The following is a 26,677-nucleotide window of genomic DNA, read 5'->3' on the forward strand; positions in this document are numbered from 1 at the left end:
AATGAAGGAATGAATGAATGAATGAATGAATGAATGCTTTATTGGCCAAGTGTGATAAGACACACAAGGAATTTGTCTTGGTGCAAATGCTCTCAGTGTCCATAAAATAAAAGATACATTCGTCAAGAGTCAAGAATCATCAGGTACAACACTTAATAATAGTCATAGGGTACAATAAGCAATCAAATCATACTAGGAAAAGTCAATATAGTTCGTAAGGATACAACGACAAAGTTACAGTCATACAGTCACAAATGGGAGGGGATGGGTGATAAGGAGTGATGAGAAGGTTAATAGTAATAGTAGTGCAGACTTTGTAAATAGTTGGACAGTGTTGAGGGAATTAGTTGTTTGGCAGAGTGATGGCTTTTGGGGAAAAAACTTGTCCTTGTGTCTAGTTGTTCTGGTGTGCAGTGCTCAATAGCCTCGTTTTGAGGGGATGAAACAATTTATGTCCGGGATGTGAGGGGTCTGTAGATATTTTCACAGCCCTCTTTTTTGACTCGTGCAGAATACAGGTCCTCCATGGAAGGCAGGTTGGTAGCAATTGTTTTTTCTGCAGTCCTAATTATCCTCTGGAGTCTGGGTCTGTCTTGTTGGGTTGCAGAACCAATCCAGGCAGTGATAGAATTTGCAGGCAGGTTAAGTGTTTGACCTCATATTTCTGAAAGATTAAAGTTAGACCTGCCAGTGTAAACTGACCTAAAGAATAGAATAGAATAGAGAAGAGAAGAACGTAGAATAGAATAGCAAATAGAATAGCAAATAGAATAGCAAATAGAATAGCAAATAGAATAGACTAGAAAAGAAATAGAAACATAGAATAGAATAGAATTATAGAATAGAATAGAAAATAGAATAGAAAATAGAATAGAATAGAATAGAAAATAGAATAGAATAGAATAGAATAGAATAGAATAGAATAGAATAGAATAGAATAGAATAGAATAGAATAGAATTCTTTATTGGCCAAGTGTGATTGGACACACAAGGACTTTGTCTTCGGTGCATAAGCTCTCAGTGTACATAAAAAAATACATTCATCAAGAATCATAAGATACAACACTTAGTAATAGTCATAGGATACTAAATAAGTAACAACTAAATACTTAACAACTAAATACTTAACAATTCAATGCTTAACAACTGTGGCAAGAAAGTTTATAAAATGGGGGAAAACTCACTTAAACAACTGTCTCAGTAATGGAAATTCAGGGCTCAATTGTGGTCATAAGTCAAGGAGCACCTGCAACCCATTTGGCACTGAAAAAGCTTGGCACCTACCTGCAGGCAAGAGAGCTCCATCAGGTCACAGTACCGGATCTCGTACTGGGCCTCCGTTGCCGATATCAGCTCGTCCCCAGGCTGGTTCCATTGTGGTTGGAGGCAGTGGCTTTGGGGTACAACCACGTTCAATACTGGTGGACTCAGTTTCACTAGGATGAGCAATGGGAAGAAGGCACACAGGTTACAGGGCAGGACTGAGCGATTTTACAGTTCAAAACATGGTGTGATGACCCGGGGCGTGGCACAAAAGCAACACAGTCAGATACCTAATAAGAGTCCCTTTATTATCTCCAATTTGGCCCCCAATGTCCAGGTTAGTTTCTGGCTGGAGAAAAACTCTCCCAGGAACAGCCTTTGACTGCAGAAAATGAAGTCCAAAACAGGGTAAACACAAATTATAACTTAAAGTCCAAACAAGCCAAACTGAAGTAATTAGTTTGGCAGGGCAGGAGCAAGAATTCCAGACTGGAAAGGACGGCAAAACTCACACAGTTGGGAAGACGCCAGGAACACAGATAAGCCTCGACAATACAAGATAAAGTCACGTTTGCTCCCAACAGCAGCTTGCCTTTTTTATACACTGTGTTCCCAGCTGCAGCTAATGAAGGGAATCAGGGCCCTTTCCTCCCCCGTAAGCCATGCAACCCATGTTGCTCCCTTCTCCGTTCCTCGCTGCATGCCCTAGGGTGAAGAAGGGGTGGGCCTGGGTCTTCCTCTGAACTCCCTCTCCCTTGTTCTACCTCTCCCCTGCTCTGCCCACCTGGACTTTGCCCTTCCCCAGTTTCCTCCACAGCCAATGGAGCCACACTCCCACTCTGTCAGCTGTTCAGCTTCCTCCTTCGAGTTAGATTCCAACAGGGGCATGACACACGGGGTTGGAGTAATTTCACCCATTTTCCTAGGAGGAAGCCTTGCAGATACAGGTAGTCCTCAACTTACAATGATTCATTTTGTGACCATTCAAAGTTACAGCAGCACTGAAAAAAGTGACCATTTTTCACACTTACGACTGTTGCAGCATCCCTGTGGTCTCGGGATCAAAATTCAAACACTGGGCAACTGACTCGTATTTATGACAGTTGTGTGTGTTCCAGGGTCATGTGATCAATTTTTGTGACCTTCTGACAAGCAAAGTCAACGGGGAAGCCAGATTCACTTAACGACCGTGTTACTAACAACTGCAGTGATTCACTTAACAAGTTTGTCATGAAAGGACATCAAATGGGGGGGGGCAAAATTCACTTAACAACTGTCTTTGCTCAGCCACAGAAATTTTTGGCTCAGTTGTGGTTATGAGGACTGGCTCTGTTTCAACCTATAATTCAGGTTGTCCTGCTGGGTACAGCAACTGAAGCGGAAGAATTGCCATTCATTTGATTTATATTTTGGCCTGGCACACCTGAGAAATTCTTGATTTGATAAGCAGGCAGAGTGAGCATTAAAATGGCAGATTCAAAGAAGGAGAAGGAGAAAGGGACGAGGAGCTACAATGGAGAAGGAGCCAGAGGAGGAGCCATAGAAAGAGAAGAAGGAGAGGAGGAGGAGGAAGAAGAAGAGTAGAAGAAGGAGAAGAAGGAGAAATTATAGGAGGAGGAGGAGGAGGAGGAGGAGGAGGCGGAGGAGGAAGAAGAAGAAGAAGAAGAAGAAGAAGAAGAAGAAGAAGAAGAAGAAGAAGAAGAAGAAGAAGAAGAAGAAGAAGAAGAAGAAGAAGAAGAAGAAGAAGAAGAAGAAGAAGAAGGAGGAGGAGGAGGAGAAGAAGGAGAAATTATAGGAGGAGGAGGAGGAGGAGGAGGAAGAAGAAGAAGAAGAAGGAGGAGGAGGAGGAGGAGGAGGAGAAAGGAAAGGAGAAGTTATAGAAGGAGGAGGAGGAACCACAGAAGGAAAAAACCATACAAGGAGAAGAATGGGAAGGAGGAAGAAGAGAGGGAGGAAGAGGAGGAGGAGAAGCATAGAAGGCGGAGAAGGACAAGTTATCGAAGGAGGAGGAGGAGGAGTCATCATAAGGGCCAAGACCAGTCATGGGTCTACTAGGACTACCTGTACCAAGTGAGCCCAATTTCTCCCCCTTCCCCTGGGCTTACCAATGCTCATTCCATGGACACATTTCTCCGAGGAGTCAGTCCACAGCTGCTGGTTCTGTGCAATTAATTTGATCTTGTAGAAAGCAAAGAGGTTCTCCACTGGAACGCCACACCAACGTTCTCCTGGATCAGCCACGCAGTTCTTGGGGAGGCCAAAGTCTCTTTGGCAGTGTCCAGCTTCCCTGGGAAAAAAAGAACCCAGCAATAATAGGATCTAAAAGTCATGTTGGTTACTTGGCACCAGGAACATCAGAAGGGGCACTTAGCAGGTGTTGGAGGTAGTAAGTGATGGACAGAGACTTGGTGATGACACTTGGTGTGATACATTTAAAACACAATTTGGTGCTTGGCAACTAGGCTAAGTTTACAGTTGTTTGCAGCATCCTGCATTCACCTGACCACATTTGATGATTCGTTTGCCAAAAACGTGCAATTTTTGGTAAAACCAACTTGATTTATAACAATTCACCATGTCCCACTCCCCACGGCCCACTTGCCACAGCCAACTCCCCACGGCCAACTCGCCATGGTCAACACATCATGGCCAACTCATCACAGCCAACTTGGCATGACCAACTCATCACAGTCAAATCACCATGGCCAATTCGTCATGGTCAACTCCCCACAGCCAACTCCCCATGGTCAATTCACCATGGCCAACTCATCAATGCCAACTCACCATGGCCAACTCACCACAGCCAACTTGCCATGGCTAACTCATCATGGCCAACTCATCAATGCCAACTCACCATGGCCAACTCACCACAGCCAACTTGCCATGGCCAACTCAACATGGCTAACTCATCATGGCCAACTCATCAATGCCAACTCACCATGGCCAACTCACCACAGCCAACTTGCCATGGCCAACTCAACATGGCCAACTCATCATGGCCAACTCATCAATGCCAACTCACCACAGCTAACTTTCCATGGCCAACTCATCAATGCCAACTCACCATGGCCAACTCACCACAGCTAACTTGCCATGGCCAACTCACCATGGCCAACTCATCATGGCCAACTCATCAATGCCAACTCGCCATGGCCAACTCATCAATGCCAACTCACCATGGCTAACTCTTCATGGCCAACTCATCAATGCCAACTCACCATGGCCAACTCACCGCAGCCAACTTGCCATGGCCAACTCACCATGGCTAACTCATGGTCAACTCATCACTGCCAATTCACCATGGCCACCTTGCCATGGCCAACTCACTGTGGGACAAGAGTTACACTAATATCAAAGAAATGGTGGAATAGAATCATTAAGAAAAGGATGCAAAAAGAGGGACAGAATAAAATGTGAATGACAAACATGAGAATATTTTTTATTTATTTTAAATCATTAAATTGAATTGTTAAATTGTCCCACAGCGAGTTGCTCCCTGGCCAGTTGGCCTTGGTGAGTTGGCCGCAGCGAGTTGGCTGTGGTGAGTTGTCCCATTCCAAAACCAGCCCTAGGATGACCACAGTGTTAATGACCACTGCAAAAGAGATCATAAAATCAGGTCAATCATGCGACCGCCTTGCTTTGCTACCGTCACGACCTAAATCCAGAATGGGCAGGTTCTATCACCATCATAACTTGAGGACTCCTTATAGTTGGAGACATAATAGACCAGCGAAAACTTACTTAGATATCATTCTAGTATCATTTTGAACAAGGGTCCCCAACTCCAGGCCGAAGCCCACTAGTGGGCTGTGGCCTATTCAGAACCGGGCCGCATGACAGGTGGGCTGGTGTGTGTGTGTGTGTGCAGCTTGGCTCGTGCAAGCAGTGGGCTGTCACACATGTGCATGTATGCCCAGATCAACTTGCAGTCCAGTATCAAACTGTTGCTCATGTGAGTCAAGCTGCACGCACATGCGTATGCCTGCTGGGTCACTACTCTTGCTGCCCAGTTCCCCTCTCCCCCACTCCCCAGCTGGGCAAAGGTTGGGGACTGCTGATTTAGAACACAGAGCATAAAACACAGAACAACAGAGTTGGATGGGACCTTGGAGGTCTTCTAGTCCAACCCTCTGCTCAAGCAGGCTAGACAAAGCTTTGGTTGTGCTCTTTGCCTGACACAACTGTGCTTTGCCAGTAGTTCCCAGTAATAACTTCTGCAGTGGACCAGAAGTGAAATGCTGCCGATTCAGCCCGGTTCACGTGAACTGGTAGTAAAAAAAAATGCTACAGGTTCACCTGAAACGGTATTTCCAACGATCAGCTGTGCCACGCGATTTAGATTAGCTAGAAAGCAGGAAATCATCGGATTGTCAGATTCCGTCAGTTACTCCAATTAAATCATGAGCCTCGAGCGACACTCCCAAAACTTCAAAGGATTTATTTGAAGTTAACGTGCTGGCATTTTCCCAGGCGTAGCCAACTCTGAGATATTCACCGTCACCCTTGACCCTGTTTCCCCCACCACTCTGGGTGTATCATCCAATGAGACAGTTCCATAGCCAAGAGTCATCAATCACGCTCTCCAATTAGATTTTTCGCACGGCAGAAGCTTCAGTCCTCTAATCAGTCTCTGAAGAAAATATGAATGGGAGGTACTTTCGATTCCACACTGCCGCCTGTTCTTTGAAATCTCCCCCCCCTTCTTTCTGTTGACAACTATAAAACATGTATACAAAATGTTTTATGAGTTGACACAGATTTCTTGCTTTTTTAGCTAATCTAAATCGAGTGGCAGAGCTGATTCCATGCCCCCCTGTTGCTGTTGTACTTACCTCGGAAGGCTTCAAAATGCTTCTTTTTTCAGTGCCTCAGGAGGCTCCCCTGAGGCCCGCTAGGCCAAAAACGGGGTGTGTGTGTGTGTGGGTGCTGCGTGCCCCCCCCATGCCCCATTTTTGCTCCCAGGAGGCTTCCCTGAGGCCCACTAGGCTAAAAAAAAAAGGGGGGGCGTGGGGAGGAGGCTACAAAAAACCCCCTTTTGACTCCCCCCAGTCACATGACCATTGGCCACGCCCCCGGTCACATGACTGCCTGGCCACGCCCACCTGGCCACACCCACAGAACCGGTAGTAAAAAAAAAAATGGAATCCCACCACTGGAGCCTTGAGGAATGCATCTTACTCCGTGACTTGGAGGGTGTAGGTGGTTGGAGAATCCATTTCTGGCAGAAGATCCCAGTAGCAGGTGATGTTTTTCCCCCAGAAGCTGACACAAGACTTAATCTTGAGAGTCCCGGGCATCCCTCCTTAAAGAGAAACCAAGACAGAAAACCCAGTTACTGTCTAAGAGCTGAAAGGCTAGAATAAACGAAGCAGAGAAGTCACCGGATCTTTGGGCCTCCAAGTCACCAGGAGACCACGAGTTCAAGTCCTGGCTTAGGCAGGAAGCAAGCTGAGTGGTTTGGGGGGCCTGTCCCTCCCTCACGGCTCTAGGAAGAAGTGACCGCAAACCAGTTCCGACAAAGAGGCCAAGAAAACTGCAATTTTTGTCCGAAGGGAGGACTTTGGATCGCCTTTGAAAGCTTGTCAGTTTGAAGATGGGTGGACTTCAAGTTCCAGAATTCCCCAGCCAGCATTTGTGGATTTCGACTCCCAGAATTCCCCAGCCAGCATTTGTGGATTTCGACTCCCAGAATTCCCCAGCCAGCATTTGTGGATTTCGACTCCCAGAATTCCCCAGCCAGCATTTGTGGATTTCGACTCCCAGAATTCCCCAGCCAGCATTTGTGGATTTCGACTCCCAGAATTCCCCAGCCAGCATTTGTGGATTTTGACGCCCAGAATTCCCTAGCCAGCATTTGTGGATTTTGACGCCCAGAATTCCCCAGCCAGCATTTGTGGATTTTGACGCCCAAAATTCCCCAGCCAGCATTGTGGACTTCGACTCCCAGAATTCCCCAGCCAGCATTTGTGGACTTGACTCCCAGAATTCCCCAGCCAGCATTTGTGGACTTCGACTCCCAGAATTCCCCAGCCAGCATTTGTGGACTTCGACTCCCAGAATTCTGGGAGTCGAAATCCACAGACTTCTTAATGTTGCCCACCAGGTTGAAAAACACCGTGTTAGTCCCAAAGGCTTATCTCATTGAAATAAATTAGTCCAAAAGGCTTCTCTCATTGAAATAAATTTGGGACTGACTGTGGCACCACTCCCCCTGAAGAGGCCCACAGTTTAAGCTGTGTTTTGACTTCAGATTCCTGCTTATGACAGTAAACACACGTGTGTCATACTACGCATCTTCATCACCTTCTGCCTAAGATTAAACTGATAATTACTATGAAAGTGTAGACTTTCAAAAACAACAACCACAAAACAGTTACCAGAATGATTAATAATAAATTTCAGACGGGAGAAAAGAGATTTCCTGTTGCAAGTGTCTACCCCCTTTGCAACCGCTCCAGAACAGATGGGAGAGATTAGGAGTGACTCACTCTGGGGGCAGAACCAGAACGGCGGACGGATGAATTTAAGGCCCGAAACAAAGGGTGAAATTGGAAAATTAGAGCCCCCCCCCGCAGAAACATCTGTCTCCGAGAAGAGCGCCTGGCAAAGCAAGGAGGCACTGATTCCAGCTCATGCAAAGCCTCTGCCACATGTTTCCAAACAACTCCATGCTGCGAGGAGTGCGCTTGGCGCATCGCAAGGGAAAAGATTGGCATGAGTTCAGGACAGCGCGAATGCCAGATCAGCAAGCCTCGGGGGCGCAGGGAGTGATTACGAGAGAAGCTTCAATGGCTTCGCAGGCAGGCTGAGAGCCATGGATTTTTGATGAAGGGACGTCAAGCCGGCGTTTGAGGCTTCGCCTACACTCAGGGAAGACGTTGGGCCCACATAAGCGCCGGCTGTCATCTGCTTCGTCGGTCTAGCCGTGGAGTCCAAAAGAGGATTGCGGAGAGGAAATGGGTCCGATGAGAAATCTAGGCCGGATTTTCAGAGGGCAGAGAGAGAGAGAGAGAGAGGGAGAGAGAGGGAGGGAGGGAGGGAGAGAGAGAGAGAGAGAGGGAGAGAGGGGAGGAGGGAGGGAAAGCAGTGACAGTGGACAGGGGTTTGCGGAGAGGAAGAGGAGAGAATTGTGGGGTCTTTGGCGTTTCTCTGAGCTTGGTTCTTTTCTTGCAGACGTTTCATTACCCAACTAGGTAACATCTTCAGTGCTAGAAGGGGTGAGATTTGCAAGGAGGAGGAGGAGGAGGAGGAAGAGGAGGAGGAGGAAGAGGAGGAGAAGGAGGAGGAAGAGGAGGAGTGTGGGTTGGTGTTTCTCTCGGCTTGGTTTTTTTTCTTGCAGGCGTTTCATTACCCAACTTGGTAACACCTTCAGTGCTACTATTGATGATATTACCTAGTTTGGGTAATGAAATAAAGGTAGCCTGATCTGCAGGCTTCACATAGATCCACATTTAAAAAAAAAAAATGCCTGAAAGTTTTTCAATAGTTTGGGACTGGGGTCACTGTCGCAAAGTTTTAAAGTTAATTCTTCTCCACACTTGCCTGGTCCAATTTGTACAGCCCTAGATATGCTGTAGAGCAGGGGTGTCAAACTCGATTTCATTGAGTGCCACATCAGGGTTTTGTTCGAACTCGGGGGGAGGGGGCAGAGAGAGCTGTCCCCCCCAGCATGATGCCACTTGCATCGGGGTGGGTGGGTGGGGGAGGACTTGTGGCAGCCCGAGTGCTCTGCCAGCAAAAACGGGATCCTGAGCTCCATATTCGGCCGCGACAGCCTCCTGCAACCCCTTGCCAGCAAAAACGGAGCTCGGGAGGGCTGCATGCGGCCCTCCCGAGCTTCGTCTTTGAGGGCAGAGGCATTGCGGGCCAGTCCTTCGCAGTTTCCAAGGCAGTCCTGCGGGACAGATCTAAACACCCCATGAGCAGGGGTGGGCTTCAAAAATGTCAACAATGAGTTCTCTGCCCCGTTGCTGGGTGGGCAGGGCCATGGTGGCCAGCCCCCTGCTCCATGGCAGGGGGGAGGGGGCGTTTTTCCCTCTCCCCAGGTCTGGAGGCCTTTGTTAGGAATATAAGTCAGCTATTTGGGTTAGAAATATATAAACCAGGATAAACATTTTAAAACTGTAACTTTAAGAAAATGCAAAACTGTAATTAGGTGTGGTTTCTCAAACAGCCATAAGATGGAGCCAGAAACCTGGGTGGTTTAGTCTTAGTCTCAGAAGAGAGTGTGAGTGAGTTTCTGTTTCCTTCTGTTGGAAAGTATTGCCGTTGCTCCATTTCTTCTAATTGACTGATATTACTGGATTTAATGTTAAGTCTGATACTGAACTGTTTTTTGACACTGGACTTTGATATTTGGATTATCCCTGGATTGAAAAACTGACTGATTTAACTTGTGAATGATTTTGGACTGCTTATTTTGGACTTTGCTTAAACCTTTCTGGAAGTAAAAACCTACATTTACTGTACAGTGTATCTGTGTGCTGTGTGTGTATTATTCCAACACTACTCTCTATACGTCTCCCTCTATGCGCTCATTCTCCTAACGGGGAATTACCTCAACAGCCTTCCTTGAGTCTCTGGGATGGCGAAAACTGCCTCCCCCGGGCTCCCGAGGCCCTCCAGAGGCCAGAAATGGGCCCATTTTCAGACTTCCAGAACTTCCATGAGGGCCCATTTTTCCCTCTCCTCAGGCTCCGGAGGCTTTCCTCGAGCCTCTGGGAAGGCGAAAACTGCCTCCCCCGGGCTCCCGAGGCCCTCCAGAAGCCAGAAATGGGCCTGTTTTTAGAGGTCTGGAACTTCTGGGAGGCCTGTATTTTTCCCCCTCCCCGAGCCTCCGTGAGGGCCCTGCATTTACCTCACATCCAAAATGGGCCGCGTGAAGATACCTGGGGTGGGGAGGGGGTGGCTTGGTGGGCAGGGCCAGCCACGGGTGGGATTTGGTGGTTCACCAAACTAGCCATAAGATTAGCAACAGGTCCACCCGGACCTGGCCAAACCCGTAGCAGTCCACCCCTGCCCGGGGGGGAGGGCGGCAGGATCCGGCCCATAGGCCTTGAGTTTCACATCCCTGCTGCAGTTCAATCACCATGACACGCAGAGGTGGAAGATGAAGAGAAGGTGGAGGAGAATGTTAGCACTCTACTTAGAGACCTTCAAAAGTCCTTGGTTGGTCTGGATCTATTTTTCTCTTACGTTAAGGTTGCTTCAGTCAGTTCTTCTCATTCTGTTGGTGAAGGAATTGGAATGTTCTGAACTAAATTTAAGTCGGTTCTATAAAAAAAAAAGGACTGTTATTAGACCAGCAATAGAAAGTTCCTTTTCTTCTTGTTCCTCTGTTTCTTCTTTCTCTTCCTCCTCCTCTTCTTGTCTTCTTTCCTTCTTCTTTGCCTTCTTCTTCTTTCTCTTCCTCCCCCCTTTCCTCCTCTTCCACTTGTCTGTCCTTTTTCTTCTTCCTCTTCCTCCTTCTTTTCCTCTTCTCTTCCTCTCCCCCTCTTTTCTGCATTCCTTCCCCTTTCCTTCTTCCTCCACCTCCTCCTTTTCTTCTCTTCCTCTTCATTGTCTTACCATTTCTCTTCTTCTCTGTTCCCCCTCTTCTTCCTCCTTTTCTCTCCTCCTTTTCCTCTTTTTCTCCTTCCTCCTCCTCTCCTTTGATTTTTTTTCTTCCTCTCCTTCCTCCTCTTACTAATCAAGGAGAGAAGCAACCTAGAACTAAGGAAAAATTTCCTGACATGAGAACAATTAACCAGTGGAACTACTTGACTCCAGAAGTTGTGAATGCTCCAACTCTGGAAGTTTTAAAGAAGAGATTGGATAACCATTTGTCTGAAATGGTATAGGGTTTCCTGCTTGAGCAGGGGCTGGACTAGAAGACCTCCAAGGTCCCTTCCAACTCTGTTATTCTGTTATTCTGGTCTTGACCAATTCAGGATTTCATCATTAGAGCATCCTTAATGGTGGGTCATCTAGTCTTTATTTAAAGATGTTTTCAAAGTCCAATCTTTCTGTTCTGCTCTTAAACCAATTTTGTGTGATTGATTAAGTGCCATCAACAGAGTTAGATTAATCTCCATGGAAACCTGACTTACTGGTTGGATTTTCTTCTCGTATGAAAGGATGGAAAGGGTACCTGGAGATCACTTATATTCCAACCCATTAATTCCCCACCCAGAATCTGAATCCATTGTTATACAGCCAGTCCTGCGACTTACGACTGCTGTCGGGATAGGAATTTCCATGGCTAAGATCGTTAAGTGAGCGGTGTCCAATTTTATCACCTTTTTGCCATAGTTGTTAAGCAAATCGCTTAATTTTTTTTTAAAAAAGTGGGTCGTGCGGCCATTAAGCAAATCCGGCTTCTCCCGTTGACGGGAGTTGGCTGGGAAGGTTGCAAATAGTGATCATGTGACCAGGATGCTGCAACCGTCATAAGTATGTGCTGTTTTCCACACGCCTGAATTTTGATCACACGGAGGATGATGCAACTGTTGTAGGTACAAGTGAACCGGTTGCAAGTCCCTTTTTTTCAGAGCTGTTGTAACTTTGGACAGCCACTTAACCCATGGTTGTAAGTTGAAGATTACCGTAGTGTCAACTTTCAAATCAAGCACTCCCAGGGGATGGCCAGTGGGGGTGTCTATGCTTTGAGAAGTGAGAAAAGATGGCTAAATTGCCCGTTTTGATCGAAGAAAAGAATATAAGTACTTTTGTTTCTACTTGGAAACGGCTTCTGGGCTTTTGTGTTTGAGGTGGGGCAAAAAAAATGAAACTTTCATTTGGGGTTTTACTGATCAGATTGATTTGTTGTTAGAGAAATGGCTAGTTTAAAGTAAAAAAGGTAAAAATAAGTAAAGGAAAAGTAAAAATGTGTGGTTTAATGTTAATGCCTTATTCCACTGCAAGAGAATTCAAAGCCTTTTTACCCTTCCTTCTACTTCCACACTTCCCTCTTCCCCTCGGCTCTGTGTTCTACTATTTGCTTTTTTATTTTTGTATTTTATACTATACACTAATGAAAAAATTAGAAGTGAGAACGCTTCTTTCTTTCTTCTCTTTCTTCCTTTTTCTTTCTCTCATTCTGTCTTTCTCTCCCTTCTTTTTCTTTATTTTTCTCTCTTTTTTTCCATCTTTCTCTTTCTTCCTTTTTCTTCCTCTCTTTTTTTCTCTCACTCTTCTTTCTTTCTTTTTCTCTTTTTTCTCCCTCTTTGTCTTTTTTCCTCTCTCTCTTTCTTTCTCTCTCTCTTTCTTTCTCTCACTCTTTCTCTCCTCTCTTTTTTCTCTGTTTCTCTTTTTTATCCCTCTTTGTCTTTCTTTCTTTCTTCCTTTCTTCCTTTCTTTTTCTTTTTCTTTCTTTCTTTCTTTCTTTCTTTCTTTCTTTCTTTCTTTCTTTCTTTCTTTCTTTCTTTCTTTTCTTTCTTTCTTTCTTTCTTTCTCTCTCTCTTTCTCTCTTTCTGTCTCCCTCTTTGTCTTTCTTTCTCTCTCTTTTCTCTTTCTCTCTTTTTCTCTTTCTGTCTCTCTCTCTCTCTCTCTCTCTGACTGACATTCTCTTTCTTTCTCCATGTTTCTCTCTCTCTCTCTCTCTGAGAGAGGGAGAGGGAGAGAGAGAGTGGACGCAGGATAAACCTCACATTAAATTTAACAGATTGGGGATTCCAACAGTTCAGGGTTGAACTGGGGGGGTCCTTGGTGCTCTCTGAGCTTGGTGGTTTCCTTGCAAGCATTTTATCAGACATGCCCTGCTGATGTGGTTACCTAGTAGAGTAGTGAAATGTCTTCAAGAAAACCACAGCTTTGGGATTACAAATCGACTCCCAACGGAACACATCAAACATGACCATTCAAAGGTGGCTTTTTGACAGACCCGAGAGACAAACTCACTGTACACATGTTGTACTCTGACAATAAAGGTAATAATAATAATAATAATGAGAGGCAACACCTCAGGAGTAAAGGGGCTGTGGGAGAGAGAGAGAGGGAGACTCTGGGATTTGCACACCCTGTGATCTAATTCATGGGCCTCCAACCTTGGCAACTTTAAGACTGGTGGACTGCAACTCCCAGCCGGCTGAGGAATTCTGGGAGTTGAAGTCCACCAGGCTTAAAGTTGCAAAGGTTGGAGACCCCACGATCTAATTAATTCATGAAGGAAGAATGAATTAAAATCGGATTCGTAAATGCAGCGCTAAACTGCCCGAGACCTCTGGGAAAAGGATCAGCGGCTACCAGGACTTTCACCACCAACCCACGATCCCTTCTGCCTGCAAAGCCACTCCGAATCCCCTTCCCCTGCCCTGGGGGTGGGTGGGTGGGGGGAGGGCTAGTGCTGATGAAAAAGAAAACCAAAAAACCGGAGAACCGGCTGGCTTTCTTCCAACGATTTGTAACCCTGGACACAATGTTCCTTCCACTTCCACAAAGCCGGCACAGAAAGAACGAAAGGAAGAAAAGGAAGAAAATAAAATAAAATAATGCACCTATTGAATATGGAGAGAACGTGGCCCAGGGAGGAACAGAGGGGAAAAGCAAGCAGGCGGCAGGAAATACCAAACCGCCCAAATGCAGGAACACAATTCGCCCACAAAGATGTACCTTGCATGGTCCAGAACAGGGTTTGTGAGTGTGTGTGTGTGTGTGTGTGTGTGTGTGTGAAGGTCGATTAAAGCCCCCACCCCCAATTCCAGTTCAGAGTTCCTTTGACAGAATAACGGAGTGGTGGAACGGACCTTGGAGGTCTTCTAGTCCAACCCCCCCTGTTCAATGACTGGGATGGTATTGGTGTCCAACCTGGGGTGGGATTCAAAAAATCCCGACAACCGGTTCACTGCCCGGTTGCTCGGTGGGCGTGGTCAACCGGAACTTCCGGGATGGCCGTTTTTCACCTTCCCCAGAGTCCGGAGGCTTCCCTCGGGACTCCGGGAGGGTCAAAATGGCCTCTCCTAGGCTCTGAAGGCCCTCCGGAAGCGGGAAACAGGCCAGTTTCTGGACTTCTGGAACTTCCGGTTTGGCCTGTTTTTCACCCTCCCAGAGTCTCCACACAGACCCTGCACCCAAAATGGGCTGCATACAGACTCCTGGGAGGGAAGAGGAAGGGTGGGCGGGGCCAGTCGGTCAGTTCAACTACTGGTTCAGCAAACCGGATATATATTTAACATCAGGTTCACTCGAACTGGCCCGAACCGGGCCTGAATCTGACCCCTGGCCTTATCCCAAAGGTGCTTTTGATCAAGAAGCAACTGGACTTTCTGGTTTTTCTTTGAAGACATTTCACTCCTCACCTAAGAAGCTTCTTCAGCTCTGACAGGATGGTGGGAATGGAAGGATTTATACTCCTTGCAGACCCAGCTGGTCATTTGCATCCTTTTTTAGAGAGTCCTTGAGGCCACTTGGAGGTTTATCTGTGTCCTCAAGGTCACCTGAGTGGTGCAAATGGGTGTGGAGCCTTCTTGGAACCGCTGAAAGGACTGTGTTGTAAACAGGAGATAAACGATATTGTATCCCTCCCGCTCTGTGGAGTGAGGGCTGTTCAGTTTTGACACAGATGGCCTCTTCGACCCCTCTTTCAAACCAACGTCCAAGTGGCCTCAAGGACTCTCTCAAAGTACGCAAATGACCAGCTGTCTGCAAGGAGTATAAACCCTTCCGTTCTCCGCCATCCGGTCAGAGCTGAAGAAGCTTCTTGGATAAGAAGTGAAATGTCTTCAAAGAAAAAAAACCAAAAAAGTCCAATTGCCTCCTGAAAAAAAAAGCATCTTTGAGATAACCATGATCCGGATGACGGAGAATCTCCACAGACTTCTAGCCTTACGACGGTCTTTGTTCTAAAAGTCTTCCTCGGATTCTCCAGCAGGATGGAAGATTTACTTTGATTTCCAGCTCCGCATCAGGTGCAATCTTCATCAGAAGCGATGAAGCCCCAGGCTCCGAATTTATTACAAAACAGGAAATTGCTTTCCCCTTCTTTAAACCATTTTTAAATTAAAAGGAAAAGAAAAAAAAAAGAAAAAGAACCATAGCCAACAGGAATTTGGAGGTTAGTGGTGGTTGTAGGTTAGATTGGGAGATTTATGCTGGGCTTCTTCACTCAGCGACCCCAATTGTTATCTGTGACTTGGTCACTAAGCATTATGGTCGTTAAACAAAACCACAATGAGTTTATAACCCCACTTGTTCTGTGGTCATTAAGTGAATGGCCCACAATCATTAAGTAGGACAGATATGATTCACTTAAGAACCGCAATGATTCACTTAATGACTGGGGCAAAAAGGATGTAGAGTAGGGCCAAGCTCCCTTAATAACTGCCTGGGGTAGAGGGGGAACTTCAAACCTGATAATACAGGTTGTCCTCGGCTCACGACCAAAATTGAGTTCAAAATTTCCATTGCTAAGTGAGACACTTGTTAAGTGTGTTTTGTCCCATTTTACAACCTTTCTTGTCACCATTGTTAAATGAATCATCCCAGTGGTTAAGTTAGTAACCAGGGTTGTTAAGTGAATCCGGCTTCCCCATTGACTTTACTTGTCAGAAGGTTGCAAAAGGGGACCGTATGATCCAGGACACTGTGACTGTCATAAATGTGAGTCAGTTGTCAAGCATCTGAATTAAGTCACATGACCATGAATGTAAATCACATGACCATGAATGTAAATCACATGACCATGGGGGTACTACAACAGTCATAAGTCTGAAAAATGGTCGTAGATCACTTTTTCAGTGCCGTTGTAACTTCAAACAGTCACTGAATGAACTGTTGTAAGTTGAGGACTACCTGTACAAACCCAGTATGAGTCAATTGCCAAGCATCTGACTGTTGACCATGTGACAATCATCACCATCTTTTAATGACCCCATAATCCCTTATGAGGTGGAGTCTGAGCCACTGAATGGAGCTAGCAGAATGTTTTTTTTAATGGCCAGATGCCATTCCTGTTGCCAATGAGGAGTTTTGTTTGTTTCTCATTGTGCCCAGAGAGAGAAATACCTGCCTCTACCTAGGATCGAACTCACAGCCTCCCGATTTTGAGGCGAGAGCTCCACCTCTACGCCACCGCACCACTCCCTGTTGATCACGTGACCATGGGGAGGCCTAAACGGTCGTAAGCGCAAGCAAACAGTCATGTCACTTTTTCTCGGTACGGTTGTAACTTTGAATCATCACTAAACGAACGGTTGTAAATCGAGGGCTATCAGTAGATGGATCTTCTGGGGAAGTCTGCAGTAACTTCAAATGGTTGCTAAGCAACCGGTCGTAAGTCGAGGACCGCCTGCACTTCAAAATGAGCAAGGGCTTGCATTTAGACTGGAGAACTAGGTCAGCGCTCTGTGGTTTATTTCCCGGACCATTTAATTGGAGCGAAGGCCGAGAGAAACAAGTTAACAGCTTTAGAGGGGGGTGTTATTGATTTGACATCTGCTAATGATTTGACTGGGGACCAGTAGCGGACATTTTGAACAGTTTGGAGAACCGGCAAATGCCACTTCTTATAGGCCCCGCCCCCATCTCTTCTCTGCCTCCCATTGAGTCCCAGCTGATTGGCTGGATCTCCTTTGGTTGCCCTGCCCAGGAGAACGGAGCTGGAAAGCAGGTTAGTGGGGTGGGAAGGGAAAGGGGAATTTTGCAATATCCTTCCCCACACCAAGCCAAGCCACGCCCACCAAGCCACACCCACAGAACCGGTAGTAAAAAAAATTTGAATCCCACCACTGATGCAGTAGCTCAGTGGCTAAGACGCTGAGCTTGTCGATAAGAAAGGTTGGCAGTTCGGCGGTTCGAATCCCTAGCGCTGCATAATGGAGTGAGCTCCCGTTACTTGTCCCAGCTTCTGCCAACCTAGCAATTCGAAAGCATGTAAAAAAAAAATGCAAGTAGAAAAATAGGCACCACTTTGGTGGGAAGGTAACAGCGTTCTGTGCGCCTTTAGCATTCAGTCATGCCGGCCACATGACCACGGAGACGTCTTCGGACAGCGCTGGCTCTTCTTTGGCTTTGTAACGGAGATGAGCAGCGCCCCCTAGAGTCGGAAATAACGACTAGCACTTATGTGCGAGCGGAAACTTTACCTAATGATTTGACTGACAGAGAAAGACACTTACATTTTGAAAATCAGGAACTCAAGCTAAGTATACGGTAGTCCTCGACTTACAACAGTTCCATTTAGTGACTGAAGTTACAACGGCACTGAAAAAAAAGTGACCTGACTATTTTTCACACTTATGACTGTTGCAGCATCCCCAGGTCTGTGTGATCAGAACTCAGAACCGTGGGCAACGGGTTTATATTTATGATGGTTGCCGTCTCCTGGGGTATCCGATCCCCTTTTACAACCTTCTGGCAAGCAAAGTCAATAGGGAAGCCAGATTCACTTAACAACCGCATTACTACAGGTAGTTCTTGACTTGCGACCACAATTGAGCTCCACAATTCTGCGGTGAAGTGAGACGTTTATCAGTGAGCCTTGTCCCATTTTACGACCTTCCTTGCCACAGTTGCTAAGTGAATCCCTGCAGTTCATAAGTGAGCAACATGGTCATTCAGTGAATCTGGCTTCCCTCTTGACTTCGCTGGTCACAAAAGGGGATCGGATGACCCCGGGATGCAGCAACTATCATAAGTATGAAGCAGTTGGCAAGGGTCTGAATTTTGATCACATGATCCTGGGGCTGCTACGAAGTTCGTAAGTGTGAAAAAAATGGTCAGAAATCATTTTTTTCAGTGCGGTTGTAACTATGAATGGTCACTACATGAACTGTTGCAAGTCGAGGATTACCTGTAATGTAATAAATGCAGTGATTCACTTAACACCGGTGGCAAGGAAGGTCCTAAGATGGAGCAGAACTCCTGTAACAAATGTCTCGTTTAGCGACAGACATGTTGGGCTTCAGCTGCGACCGTACCTTGAGGACTAGCTGCATTCAACCCACCAAAAACTCTGTTCTGGATCTCCGTAAAGTCCTAAAATGGAGCAAAACTCCCGTAACAAATGTCTTGTTTAGTGACATAAATTTGGGGGCTCTCTTTTGGCCATAAGTCGAGGACTTGCTGCATTCAACCCACCAAAAACTCTGTTCTGGATCTCCATAAGGTCCTAAAATGGAGCCAAGCTCCCATAACAAATGCCTTGTTTACTGACAGACATTTTGGGGGCTCTCTTTCAGCCATAAGTCGAGGACTTGTTGCATTCACCCCACCAAAAACTCTGTTCTGGATCTCCGTTCTTACCTAGACAGGAGAGGCAGGTGAGAAGAACCACGATCCACGCCAGCAGGAAGGACATCCTGAAGCTCACAGCGCACCGCAGCTGCCAAGAGACGACAATGGCAGGTATTTAAATCTCCCTTAAGTTTTTTTCTCTCCCTTTTTTGAAAATCAAATCGGTGCGTGCGTGTGGCACATTGTAAATTATGCAAGTGCACGCTTCAAGCAAACTCCCCCTGCTCGGTCGCTCCAACAAGCTGGCAACCAGGAAGAAAGGGACTTGGAGAAGGAGAAGGAAGAAGAGGGAAGGGGGGGGGGGGGCTTCACTCTTGATTCAGCTGTTGGATTTTTGCTCCAACGAGCCCAAAAAAAAGGGCTGTGAAAAGTGATAGCCGGTGATGGGCTTGAGAAGGATCCTGACAGACTTGAACATCGGGCATGATCTTAACAAAATAGAGGTTCCACACTGAGGCAAGAAAAAGCCAAGGCCCAGGTACAGGATAGGTGGTACCTGGCTCAACAGTAGTAACTGGGAGAAGGATCTCGGGGTCCTAGTAGACAACCATTTAAATATGAGCCAGCCGTGTGGCAGCAGCTGCCAAAAAAGCCAACACAGTTCTAGGCTGCATAAACAGAGGGATAGAATCACAGGAAGTGTTAATACCATTTTATAAGGCCTGGGTAAGGCCACACTTGGAATCCTGCATCCAGTTTTGGTCTCCGCGATGTAAAAAAGATGTTGAGACTCTAGAAAGAGCGCAGAGAAGAGCAACGAAGAGGATTAGGGGACTGGAGGCTAAAACGTATGAGGAACTGGTTGCTGGAACTGGGTATGTCTAGTTTGATGAAAAGGAGGACTAGGGGAGACATGATAGCAGTCTTCTAATATCTCAGGGGCTGCTCCAAAGAAGAGGGAGTCAAGCTCTTCTCCAAAGCCCCTGAAGGCAGGACAAGAAGCAACGGGTGGAAACTAATCCAGGAGAGAAGCAACCTAGAACTAAGGAGAAATTTCCTGACTGAGAGAACAATTAACCAGTGGAACAACTTGCCTCCAGAAGTTGTGAATGCTCCAACACTGGAAGATTTTAAGAAGAGACTGGACAGTCATTGATCTCTCCCCCGCACCTCCCCTCCCCTCATTTCCCTCTCCTCTTCCCTCCCTTCCTTTCCCTTATCTACGTACAGATAATCCTCGACATACAACCATTCATTTAAGGGCTGTTCAGAGTTACAGCAGCACTGAAAAAATTGACTTATGAGCGTCTCATATTTTCAGTCATCCAGGGTATAGTTGTCCCAAAGGTGCTTTGCAATCAAAATTTTGGACCTTTCGCAACTGGTTTGTGTTTATGATGGTCGCAGTGTCTTGGTGTCATGTGATCCCCTTTTGTGACCTTCTGACAAGTCAGCGGCGAAGCCGGATTCACTTAACAACTGTGTTACTAACTGAATGAGTGCACTGATTGAGTTAACAACTGCGGCAAGAAAGCTTGTAAAATGGGGGTGCAGAAGAGAGTTTGTTTGTCGGACGTTGTCTTGGAAGGTTACAAAATGGTGATCACGTGACCCTGGGACCATGCAACCATCCTAAGCACCTGCCAGTTGCCAAGCACTTTGAATTTTATCATGTGATTGTGGGGATGCTGCAAAACCGGTCATCGGTCCCTTTTTTTTTTTTTTAATGCTGTCGTAACTTCGAATGGTCACTAAACGAAGTGTTGTAAGTCGAAGACTAGCTGTAATGAGAATAGCGCACTCTACTTCTGATTGTTTGTGTATCAAAATGGAAAGAGAAAGCATGATGACATCAACGATGATGGAGGTTCCTACACTAAGTTAAAGATCAAATCCAGGTTAACAAAGGCCAAGAAACTTTGTATATCCATCCATCCATCCCTGTAATTTATACAACGCAAAACAATTATTTCTGTTTATCTATCTCTCTATCCTCTATCTACTTTGTATATCTATCCATCGTTCCATTTATCTTTTTCTCTTTCTCTCTTTTTCTCATACTCTTTCTCTCTACTTTGTATATCCACCCACCTTTTCCAATCTATCCATCTACCTGTTTATCTTTCTCTTTTTTCTCTCTCTCTATCCTATACTTTAAAATCCACCCACCCACCCGTCCAATCCATCCATCCATCCAATCTATCCATCCATCAGTCCACCCACCCACCCACCAGTCTATCCATCCACCCATCCAATTTATTTATCCCTCCATCCAATTTATCCATCCATCATTTCATCCATCTATCCATCCATCCATCCATCCAATCCATCCATCCATCTAATTTATCCATCCAGCCATCCAATCTATCCATCTATCCATCCATCCATCCACCCACTCACCCATCCAATCTATCCATCCATCCATCTATCCATTCAATCTATCCATCCATCTATCCATCCACCCAACCATCCATCCAATTTATCCATCCATCCATCCCATTTATTCATCCATCCATCCAATTTATCCATCCATCCATCCCATTTATTCATCCATCCATCCAATTTATCCATCCATCCATCCAATCTATCCACCCATCCATACATCTATCCAATCCATCCATCCATCCAATGTATCCATCCATCCAATCTATCCACCCCCATCCATCCACCCACCCACCCAACCATCCATCCAATTTATCCATCCATCCATCCCATTTATTCATCCATCCATCCAATTTATCCATCCATCCATCCATCCAATCTATCCACCCATCCATACATCTATCCAATCCATCCATCCATCCAATGTATCCATCCATCCAATCTATCCACCCCCATCCATCCACCCACCCACCCAACCATCCATCCAATTTATCCATCCATCCATCCCATTTATTCATCCATCCATCCAATTTATCCATCCATTCATCCAATCTATCCATCCATCCATCCAATCTATCTATCCATCCATCCATCCACCCATCCACCCACCCATCCATCCATCCATCCATCCAATCTATTCACCCACCCATCCATCCATCCATCCATCCATCCATCCCTCTATCCACCCACCCACCCATCCAATCTATCCATTCCTCTAACCATTCTTGCTTTCTCTCTTTCTGTTTCTCACCTTCTTCCCCAATCTTCAAAGTAAGCAATCCCTCTCCCCCCGCCCCTCCTATTTTAAGTAATTTTTTGGGGAGAGAGAAAAAGTTGGAAAGGGCTTTGGGGTGTCCAGGTAAAGTTCTAATCAGCCATCCTAAAAATCATGTTCGTGAGACAGACAACCTCAGAATTATCTCCTGAATTGGGGAAGACGGGCTTTCGAATGGCTCCTGCTTGGTGATGGTCAGCGAGCCACCTTGGTTGTTTTTACTATTTTTTTTAAAAAAATATTAAACTTAAAGGCCACCCATCTCACGGTGAAGTAGTCTTTAGGCTCATAAGCTATGGTTGACACATTGCGTCAATGTAACGTTACTTAGTTTGGGACATGGAACATCTGCAAGAAAACTACAAATATTCTCCTTTATTCATAATTTCACCTCTGGGATTGCCTCTGGGTCTCACACTGTCCTTATTTTTCCACACCCACTTATTTCTCACCCCTCCTTCCTCCCTGCCCATCTTCTATCTCCTCAAACATTTTCAGTAAAAAAATAAAATAAAAATCAAATAGACGATTTTTCACTTCCTGCAAAGCTGCCGACTTTCCTGGGAGCTGAGTTCCCAGAAAGCCAAAGGACTGCGTGGTCCCGTTAGCCTTGGTTGTTCTGGAGGGCAAGGCTAAAGTTGAACACTTCGGGGCAACTAAGATTTTATTTATTTAGAATGGAATGAAATAGAAAACATGGAAGGGAAAGGAAGAGGAAGGGAAAGCGAAAAGGAATAGAAGGGAAGAGGAATAGAATAGAACAGGGAATAAGGAATAGAATAGAATAGAAAAGAATAGAATAGGGAATAAGGAATAGAATAGGGAATAAGGAATAGAATAGAATAGAATAGGGAATAAGGAATAGAATAGAATAGAATAGAATAGAATAGAATAGAATAGAATAGAATAGAATAGAATAGAATAGAATAGGGAATAAGGAATAAGGAATAGAATAGAATAGGGAATGAGGAATAGAATAGAATAGAATAGAATAACAAAGTTGGAAGGAACCTTGGAGGTCTTCTAACTTCTAGAGGCCAGCTGTTCCACTGATTAATTTGTTTTCACTGTCAGGAAATTTCTCCTTAGTTCTAGGTTGCTTCTCTCCTTGATTAGTGTCCTCCCATTGCTTCTTGTCCTCAGAGGTGGGATTCAAACACTTTTGTTACCGGTTCTGTGCGCATGGCTTGGTGGGCATAGCAGGGGAAGGATATACTGCAAAATCCCCCTTCCTTCCCCACCCCACTAACCTGCTTTCCAGCTCCATTCTCCTGTGCAGGGCAACCAAAGGAGACCCAGCCGATCAGCTGGGACTTGGGAGGCAGAGAAGAGATGGGGGTGGGACCAGTCAGAGGTGGGATGTGCCGGTTCTCCAAACTACTCAAAATTTCCGCTACCGGTTCTCCAGAACTGGCTGAATACCCCCTCTGCTTGTCCTGCCTTCAGGGGCTTTGGAGAATAGGTTGACTCCCTCTTCTTTGCGGCAGCCCCTGAGATATTGGAAGACTGCTCTCACGTCACCTCTTTATAATTTCTACAAATGGCTCGAGATAGCGAATATATCTAACACATCTTTCTCCTCCTATTCCCCCACCCGCTTACAACAATCCTGTGAAATGGGTTGAGTTGAAAGAGGCAGAGGAACTGCCCCTATATTGGTCATTTAAGACAAGGAGTTTGGACAAAAACAGTGCAATTGAAAGATTTCAGCCTCGAATAGCTGACCTCTAATGCACCCTCTAAGGCAAGCGTGTCGGGAACTTTAAGACTGGTGCACTTCGACTCCCAGGACTGACTGGCCGGAGAATTCTGGAAGTTGAAATCCACCAGTCTTAGAGTTCCCGTAGTTGGATACCCCCTGCTCTAAAGCTACTATTATATCAATGATTTTTCTTTAAAAAAAAAAAAAAAAACAGAAATAGGTGTTTTGCCTGCAGGTTCTTACATCCTCATCTATTCCTGATTAAAATCCGTTTCTCTTCATTGTAGCCTAAGTGACCCCAAAAGAATCAGGAAGTGTCTGATAGTAACTTTTCTGCTTAAACCAATTTTATGGCATAGCAGAAACTTTCGTGGTCTGGAGCTGCCCTCCTCAGATGCATTTCTCTTCTCTCCATCTGCAGCTACACAACAAAACCTTTGCTTCTTTTAACAACGTACTTTGCGAAGAAATAAAAGAAAAACATCCTTTGTCTCTATCGCTCTACACGCAGGAGATTAACAGGTGGGTTTGGAAAGTAGAAAGGAGAGACATCGGTTTATCATTGCAAATACAGCCTTGGCCAGCTCTGCAAAGCAGGAGTTGGTGAATTCTTGTCTATAGCATCCCCCAGCCCTTGAACCCACAGCCTCACCTCTTCGCTCAGGACCATAAAAAGGACTATAGCAATTAATCTCCTTGCTGCTCTACGCCAGCTAGCCTTATTATTCCCTCCTCCGGCTTCTAGCTCTGTCCTGCTGTTTCTTCCCTGCTAAATAATACTTTGAAAGACGGTACTTACCTCCAAGCGAAGCTTTGGCTGCCGCGGGCTTTGGAAATCATCGCTTCTCGCACACCGATGCAAATGGGGCTCCCTGGTTTTCTAGACAAAAGACAGGCAAAAATCATAAAGACTTTCTGTTTTCATTCTGGAGGTTTCAAATCTCGGCCGTTTCTTGCCTGCCACAGAAATGTATGCGGTCTCTGGTCTCTCCTTTTGAAAAGTGTCCAAAAAAAAAAGAGAGAAAAGAACTCTGACTGGTTCAGGGATAAAGGGCCCTACCTCCCCTGGGTTAAAAGAGAGAGGGAGAGGGAGGGAGGGAGGGAGGGAGGGAGAGAGAGAGAGAGAGAGAGAGAGAGAGAGAGAAAGAAAGAAAGAAAGAAAGAAAGAAAGAAAGAAAGAAAGAAAGAAAGAAAGAAAGAAAGAAAGAAAGAAAGAAAGAAAGAAAAAGAAAGGAAGGAAGGAAGGAAGATAAACATACATACACACAGAGAGAGAAAGTGTGAGACAGAAAAAGAGAAAGAGAAGGAGAGAGAAAGAGAAACATACGGAGAGACGGAGAGAGAGAGAAAGAAAAAGTGGGAGAAAGAAAGAAAGTGAGAAAGTGAAAGAGAGAGATGTGTGGGAGAGAGAAAGAGAAAAACAAGAGAGAAAGAGAGAAGGGTTCCAACCCTGGCATAAAATCCACTTCCTTACTGGGCAAGACAGAAAGCGCACTTCAAATTGGAAACTGGAGATCCATCTCCTATAGATAAAAGCTGAGAAGCCTCCCAGGCTGAAAGGAACAGGTGAGTGAGAGCAAAGCTTTGTATAAGCTGCCTGTTAAGAAGGGGGTGTGGCCTATGCTCCCTGGCCAATCAGCAGAAAGCCCTAGGGAGGAGTCTGAATAGTCAGCCTGAAGATGCCAGACGAGAACATGGGACAACCTGTGAGGTCGATACTAGACTTCAGAGCACCTAATGTTTTTTCTTAATATAATTTACCTTTCTTATATACCAAGAAATCAAGTCAGGTTTCTCCCTCGGGGCACTGATGACCGTGTTCAAATTATCCTACTTTGGACACATGATGTGAAGATCCAGCTCTCTGAAGGAGGTTCTGAGGCTGAAAAAGATTGGATTAGATTAGAATAGAATAGAATAGAATAGAATAGAATAGAATAGAATAGAATAGAATAGAATAGAATAGAATAGAAGGGATAAAGAATAGAATAGAATAGAATAGAATAGATGGGATAAAGAATAGAATAGAATAGAATAGAATAGAATAGGGAATAAGGAATAGAATAGAATAGGGAATAAGGAATAGAATAGAATAGAATAGGGAATAAGGAATAGAATAGAATAGAATAGAATAGAATAGATGGGATAAAGATTAGAATAGAATAGAAAAGAATAGAAAAGAATAGAATAGATGGGATAAAGATTAGAATAGAATAGAATAGAATAGATGGGATGAAGATTAGATTAGATTAGAATAGAATAGAATAGAATAGAATAGAATAGAATAGAATAGAATAGAATAGGGAATAGAATAGAATAGAATAGAATAGAATAGATGGGATAAAGATTAGAATAGAATAGAATAGAATAGAATAGAATAGAATAGAATAGAATAGAATAGAATAGAATAGAATAGAATAGAATAGAATAGATGGAATGAAGATTAGATTATAATAGAATAGAATAGAATAGAATAGAATAGAATAGAATAGAATAGATGGGATGAAGATTAGAATAGAATAGAATAGGGAATAGAATAGAATAGAATAGAATAGAATAGAATAGAATAGAATAGAATAGAATAGAATTGTCCTACTTTGGACACATGATGTGAAGATGCAGCTCTCTGAAGGAGGTTCTGTGGGTGAAAAAGATGGAAGAGAAGACTAGGGAAGGGAAGGGAAGGGAAGGGAAGGGAAGAGAGGAGAAGAGAAGAGAAGTTGCTTCTATCCTCGATCAGTTTCCATCTGTTGCTTCTTGTCCTACCTTCAGGTGCTTTGGAGCAGGGGTCTCCAACCTTGGCAACTTTAAGACTTTAAGCAAAGCTGGCTGAGGAACTCTGGGAGTTGAAGTCCACAAGTCTTAAAGTTGCCAAGGTTGGAGACCCCCGCTTTGGAGAATAGGTTGACCCCCCTCTTCTTTTTGGCAGCCCTTCAAGTATTGGACTGCTTTTCTCAGCACTGTCATAAATCTGAACCGTTCTTAAAGAAATAGCCATACGTTGAACAGTCTGCTTTGCAAACAGTTATTCCACCCTTGGTGGAATCTATCTCGCTTCTCCCCGCTTCCAGTTTTTTTTTGGGGGGGGGGGCAATGAGAAAGGGATAGTCCCACCTAATATTGGCTTTTGCTCTGCCCACTTCCAGTGTACCATTTTCTGGAGGCAAGTGATTCATTGTTATCACTGTCAGGAAATTTCTCCTTAGTAAGTTCTTGGTTGGGTCTCACTTTGGTAAGTTTCTATTCCTTTCTTCTTATCCTACCTTCAGGTGCTTTGGAGAAGGTGTTCTACCCCACTTCTCTGTGACATCCCCCAAATATTGGAAGATTGCTATCGCATCAGCCCTTGTTCTTCTCTTCATTAGATTGGACATATCCAGGTCCTGCAACCGTTTTTCATCCAT

At 45.0% G+C, this 26,677-nt stretch overlaps 1 protein-coding gene across 1 annotated transcript in view; it reads right to left on the bottom strand.

The window, feature by feature from the left end:
* Positions 1–26,677, bottom strand: part of LOC113452852 (granulocyte colony-stimulating factor receptor-like) — a 52,204-nt gene extending 25,527 nt beyond the window's left edge. Inside the window, exons 1-6 of the mRNA XM_087921038.1 lie at positions 26,537–26,677; positions 24,073–24,153; positions 18,484–18,562; positions 6,445–6,568; positions 3,369–3,550; positions 1,285–1,436 (exon numbers count right to left, since the gene is read on the bottom strand). Coding sequence (XP_087777164.1) covers positions 1,285–1,436; positions 3,369–3,550; positions 6,445–6,568; positions 18,484–18,562; positions 24,073–24,153; positions 26,537–26,677 — 759 coding nt within the window. The remainder of the gene's footprint in view (positions 1–1,284; positions 1,437–3,368; positions 3,551–6,444; positions 6,569–18,483; positions 18,563–24,072; positions 24,154–26,536) is intronic.

This window comes from Pseudonaja textilis, chromosome 1, assembly GCF_049901715.1.
Source record: "Pseudonaja textilis isolate UNSWEBS1 chromosome 1, rPseTex1.2, whole genome shotgun sequence".
NCBI classification, from domain to species: Eukaryota; Metazoa; Chordata; class Lepidosauria; order Squamata; family Elapidae; genus Pseudonaja; species Pseudonaja textilis.